Here is a 6,000-nt window from a genome sequence, read left to right as displayed (position 1 = left end):
GCTTGATCGCTCATCTTTGGATTAATTGGCTTGATCGTATTCTTTGCAGCACTAATTCATGACGAGGAATATGCATTCATACTTTGATTTGTAATGACTTCTTTTTTAAGTAGGCGATTAACATTAAACTGTTGGCCATGCAGAGGTAGTATCCCTGCATCAATCTACCCACAGAGAACATCCCTGGTCTTATTTGAGACAAATCGTTTCCACATATTACAAAGTGGGGGAGATTGGCTTTGGAAAACTCAACAATATGAAACAAATCAGTATGAAATATTATTACAATGGCACGTTTGCACATTGAGGGAAGCTTTTCTCTTCTCTTATTCCTCTAGTGTCAGTCTTGACAGTTTAATTGAGTTACATGGACTCATGAGTTTGAATGTATTTTAACGTTTGATTAATGTCTTCACCCATTTCCTACTGCAAGTCATGTAGAAGTCTAAAGTACAAGTGACTGCTAGAAACAGAAAAAAAAAGGATAATTAAGAGGACTTCCAGGTTCCCTGAGATAAAGCCCATAACCAAGTCTGCCCACTACTGGCGCAGTAGCACCAGGGAGGAAGGGGATAGGAAAAGGGATAAGTAGTGTCCTTATCCAGAGGGAGCTACTCCTGAAAAATATGAAAGCTGTCGCCCCCCGGTGGAAAGAGCTCTGACATGAAAGCACAAAACACCTTATTTTCATGCCAAATTTGAAGTGCCTCTTTTAATTGTGAAGTTATGATACAAATGCATGCTATTTTTATTTCAGTTTTTGTTTTTAGTCTCAGGTTTTGCCTGTTAAATCAAGACATACTGAACAATCTTCACTGTGACGGTTCCGGATTTATTACTGCAGGTCCCCCCCCCCCCCCCCCCCCCTCAGTTGGCATTTGCTTGTTCTTTCCATTCTGCCTACAATGAATGGGTTCAGCATTAGCAAATAAAGAAGGAGTGCGTGTGTGTGTGTGTGTGTGTGTGTGTGTGTATGTGTGTGTGTGTGGAGGGGGGGGGGGGTATAAGTGGTAGTGAGTGTAAGTAAGGTGGGGGGTCTGACGATTGCATACACAGTCACTGATCCCATAATGACTTTACAAGTGGCTGGAAATGTGAGTGTGTGTGTGTGTGCATGTGTGAGTGAGAGAGAGATAGACTCTGTTTGGCTGAAACAGAGCATCGCTTCTTTCTCTGTCCATTAAAGACAAAAAAAAGAACGCTAACATCCTGTTGCTTATCTCAGTGATCGAGAAGTTGAGAAGTTCAGGGGAGGGAGGGAGAGAGAGAAACAGAAAGAGGGCCAGAGAGAGAGAGAGAGAAATACCTAAATTATAATCAAAGCCATCTTGATTCTTTATGCAGTCTTACATAACATACACACTCCTCCCATAGGAGTTTGGTTCTTTTACTTACTGGCTCTTGGACTTGCTAGTTTAGTGACTGTTTAGGACAATTGTACAATCCCTCCAGCTCCTCACGATCCTCCTCTCAGTTCCCCCTCCTGACACGGCACCATGGGCTCCAGAGCCTTCAGCTACAGTGCTCCTAGTCAGCTGGAGTCAGGTCAAAATCTGTTTTAAATTGGCTGAGTTACTGTTCTTTGTGCTTTTAATTTTACTAGGTGTGTTGCCATTTGGCAAACTGAAATGAATTGTGACCCTGGGTATAATCATTATTGTTGGGGAGGGAGTGGCTAATTTAATGAAATCAGTCCAACATGAGCCTTTCCCACATAAAATGACTGTACTGTCCTCTAGTGGACAAAGAAACACAATACAGTATAGATGTAGGATTTTGTAACTGCACAGCTTTTCCCCTGTAACTGTTTAAAAACCCACAATAAATAGACACACACTTCATCATCATTGCGTCTTATGATGACTTTAGGATTCCTCACCACAATCAGCATATTTGTTTCATGGATACATTTTGATCCATTGTTTTATTTTAATGACATGGATCTGTAAATGACAGCATGTATAACCACAGTCCCTAAAGTCCTGGCACTGGAGCGTTGTGGCCTCTTCAGTTTTTCAGCAGGGTTAGTTTCACCCCAATGCTGAAGAAATCACGCTAGAACAAATCTGAGCTTGAGTTCATCCAAGTGTTTTACTTTATGTTGACTCTTGCACTTTTCTGTGCAATGTTCTCTTGTCTTGTGAAAGTGATTGTCTCCATGTTTCACTGAGCAACCTGGAACCTCCAAACATATGAACATTATAGCTCAGGCCTGACTTACAGACAGAAAGATTAGCTATTACTCTTGATTACCTGAAAGCCAGAAGCTATAATTGGGCCACAGACACGATTGAATGATTTAAACATTGCAGCATTTGCTCCATTTTGTTTGTGCGTACATAATGAATGATACTTGTGCTTGGATGGGAAAGAAACACCATAATACAGAGGAAACCATCGTCAGTCCATCATGTGGAAACTCTGGTCCAATGAAAGTTGACAAAAGCCCCAAATGGCAAATTTCCTCTGGTCACCACTGCATGGTTTTGGACCGGATCAGTTTCCTGGTGAGAGCATGACGAACAGACAGCATGTAGGACCTCCGGTCAGGTAGGGGGCGCTTTTGATCCAACACCAACCTATCAGTCAGAAGGAAAATATATAGAAAACATTAGCTAGATGGAAACAGAAAAAATTATATTTGCTATTTCCATGAAGTGTTTTGTCAAAAGTTGCATCTAACAGGTCGATCGAAGATTAAGAACAATTATGTTGCTGTTGCCCAATAAGCTTCCGGAACTCTGTAACCAGTGAAGCGAGTGAGCGAGCGAAGAAGCAAACCTAATGAGCTGAAACACTGTTGCTTCCACAACCAGCACTGCCTCTGCCACTGACAGCTCCCTGAAACCACACCTATAAACACACACACACACGCGCACACACACACACACACACACACACACACACACACACACGTGAACTAAGCCTATTTATATACATTTCTTTTTAATCAATACATAACAATAATAACAACTATTCACTACCTCATTCGTAAAAGAATAACAAAAAGTGTTCACATGTATATCTTTAGTATAACTGGTATAAACATACACACACACACCTCAGCTCTTTGGCCAACGTCTGTCCCTCCTCAGTGGTCACCTCTCGGCCGATTTCCATGTCAGCCTTATTGGCTACCAGCACTGCAGGAGCAACTGACACACACGCATAAACAGAGAAAGAGAACGAGAGAGAGGGAGAGAGAATGTGACAGTGAAATAATGGGATAATATAGGTGAGCTGTGCGTTTTATGTTAGTGCTGTTAACACACAAACTGTCGAACATATGATGTCTTACCATACATGGCACGTATGTAAGCTCTGTCTGTGTGTCTGTAAGTGTGTAACGGTGTGTGTGTGTGTGTATGTGTGTGTGTGTGTGTGTGTGTATGTGTGCAAAGGTGACAGTAGACAGAAGTCAGACTGAGTTTGAACAGAGATCCAGTGCAGCACACATACTGAACACACTGTTCCTGTGTGGAGGAAATGTTGCTTTCTGTTCTGCGTTGGTCTCCCACAAGCTGTTTTCAAAGATTCTTTATAAAGGGAACGCTCTCTGCTAAATAGCACCAATCCTTGTTTTCGGGCTTGTGTGATGAAGTAGGCTAAGAGAAGAGAATGTAGTGGAGATAAAGGTCATTTGGCTGTAGTTGAGGAGGTTGTGAAGTACCTTACCCAGGCTCTGCTTGGTTTGGTCAATTAGTTTCTTTAGTCGTGGGATCTCCAGGAAGCTGAGTCGTTGTGTAATAGAGTAAAGCAGCAGGAAGCCATCAGCCCAACGGATAGAAGACTCCAGAGAAGCCAGGGGGGTCTCCTGGAAGAGGGAATAGGGACAAACATGACAGGGATTCATTGATGTGGAAAATGACGACTGGCCAAGAGAAGACTCACTAAGTGGAGAGGAAATCTAAGATGCAGACTATGTATCTATGACACAGAGTCTTCCCTCACAAAATGATTTTTTTTTAGCAATTCTTGGCATTGAACTCTGATAAAAAGAAGCTCATTTATTAGAGCTCATACCTCTATCAAGGTTAAAAAAGCTCAGAGAAAATGTTTGATGTTCTAATAATAAACTGGCTTCAGGAGAGCAATTCAGAGGAAGACTCTATGCCGATGGTCCTTTATCCAGTATCAACTCAAAATACTGCAAAATTGCAAATCAATATTTAATGAATGAATGAATGAAAATTGTTTACCTGTGAATAAAGAATTACACCCAAAACAAACATCAAACACTGTAATTGAATGTACAGAACCATGCAATATGCAGTAAATCTAGTTTATATCACCAACAGTTTATCATGTTAGGCAGCATAAATTAAAATGGTTACCCTTGTATTTAATTAAGTCATTTTTTATATCTGATGACTGTTATTTCAGACTCATAGCAACTGTGTATGTAACGTGAGAACAATACAGCAGAAACACAAATCTACCTTACAACAAATGTCCAAAATCTCCAACTCAACAGTTTCCTGGTCCATCACCCTGCTGCATCTGTAGGTCACCTCTAACACACACACACAGGTTTGACTTTATCATAGCAAAGAGATTTAGAATGTCTGTATTGTTTAATTGGTCTCCTGTAGTCCTTTCACCCTTTTTATGGTCGTATTCTCCAATGAATCGCTTTGTTATAAAACGAACACACAGAGCTGCAGACACAAAACAGACAAAGAATTAACTGACCGAACACACAGCACACACTGGCATATTGCTCTCTCTCCCTATTTCACACACACACACACACAGTTAGTTTTCCATCATTTGATCTAACTGATCTACAGTTGATGTGTTTTTATGACAGAGCTGTTTTCTCCACAAAATGACAAAGAGTCGTTTGAATTTCATCCATAAAAATGACAAAGAGCATCAAATGAATTATTTTGTTGATGGAAGCCAGAACATTATTTTTAAAAACGGAATTTTGTGAAAGAAAATAGATTTTATCTGTGTGATGAGGGCAGGAAAGGATAGCATGGTTTCCCACATATTATTCCCCATCGGGAAAAGCCAGTTGGGAAGAGCTGCAAAATGACAGTGAGGCTGCATGTGTCTCATGTGTCTCCACAAACAAACGAGTGTCTGTATGTCTGTCTGTGTGTATTTCTCTTCATGTCCGTCTGTACCTGTTTTCCCAGTGTTCTGTGTTCCCAGAATGAGGAGCTTAACTGGAACCATTTTCCTGCTGCGTCCACTGTCCCTCCCGCTGTCTGTCCTACTCTCTATCCTGTTATCTCACTTCTATCTTTTCTTATCCCCGTCCTGCTCTCTGCCCTGCTACTGGCCCCCTCTGTGTCCTGCTGTCTTTCCTGATATCTGTGCTACTTTCTGTCCTACTCTGTGCCCTTCTAGTTGTCCTCCTCCTTGTCCGGTTGTCTTTCCTGATATCTCTTCTGCTGTCCTACTTTCTGCCCTACTCTCTATCAACCTGTCTGTCCTGCTGTCTGCCCCTGCATGGAAATCCTAGAGCAACATTGGAGAAGATGACAAAAGGAAGCACAGAATGAGAAATCAACTTGAACTCAACTTAACACAAAGAATACTAAAGCAGGTGCAAGTATAAGAATCTCCCTCACATAATACAAACTAGAGAAAGGTGCATGGAACAGTATAAAGATAAAAATAAATCCAACATATATGAAACTACTCCAATCTAGATTTCAATAATAAATAACATGTATCAGTACTCACCCTTAAGGAGTAACTGTAGTAACTATAAAGTCCATATATGGCTGAAGTAAAGTTATGAGACACTAAGCAGTGAGCGGAGAGATGGAGGTGTATTTCTCTCTCTCTCACATTCTGTGTGTGTGTGTGTGTGTGTGTGTGTGTGTGTATGTGTGTCTGCTTCTGTTTGGTTTGCTCATTCTCTCTCTCTCTCTCTCTCTCTCTCTCTCTCTCTCTCTCTCCCGCTCTCTCTCTCTCTCTCTCTCTCTCTCTCTCTCTCTCTCTCTCTCTCTCTCTCTCTCTCTCTCTCGCTCTCCTGTCCTTAAA

The 6,000-nt window shown here is 41.4% G+C and overlaps 1 protein-coding gene across 1 annotated transcript; it reads right to left on the bottom strand.

The window, feature by feature from the left end:
- Positions 1 to 2,470: 2,470 nt before the first annotated feature.
- LOC142993080 (ras-related and estrogen-regulated growth inhibitor) lies at positions 2,471 to 5,184 on the bottom strand. Its single transcript, XM_076143710.1, has 7 exons — positions 5,133 to 5,184; positions 4,602 to 4,658; positions 4,440 to 4,513; positions 3,676 to 3,814; positions 3,062 to 3,155; positions 2,782 to 2,853; positions 2,471 to 2,579 (listed from the first exon to the last, which is right to left on the bottom strand). Exons 1-7 carry the CDS (start codon positions 5,182 to 5,184, stop codon positions 2,471 to 2,473), a joined length of 597 nt encoding a protein of 198 aa, XP_075999825.1.
- Positions 5,185 to 6,000: the final 816 nt, after the last annotated feature.

The sequence above is a fragment of the Genypterus blacodes genome, unplaced genomic scaffold, assembly GCF_046128005.1.
Source record: "Genypterus blacodes isolate CSIRO-AG114 ecotype Tasmania unplaced genomic scaffold, CSIRO-AGI_Gbla_v1 ptg000027l_1, whole genome shotgun sequence".
Lineage (NCBI taxonomy): Eukaryota > Metazoa > Chordata > Actinopteri > Ophidiiformes > Ophidiidae > Genypterus > Genypterus blacodes.
Note: the sequence above shows the minus strand (reverse complement) of the source record. Positions and strands in the feature narration are given on the sequence as shown.

Excerpts from the sequence above, each read along its gene's own strand:
- LOC142993080 (XM_076143710.1), bottom strand. The coding sequence starts at position 5,184 with ATGGTTCCAGTTAAGCTCCTCATTCTGGGAACACAGAACACTGGGAAA. Across the intron at positions 3,815-4,439 it reads TTTTGGACATTTGTTGTAAG|GAGACCCCCCTGGCTTCTCT; the intron begins GTAGATTTGTGT and ends TCCCTCTTCCAG. Across the intron at positions 3,156-3,675 it reads CCAAACCAAGCAGAGCCTGG|TTGCTCCTGCAGTGCTGGTA; the intron begins GTAAGGTACTTC and ends CGTGTGTGTCAG.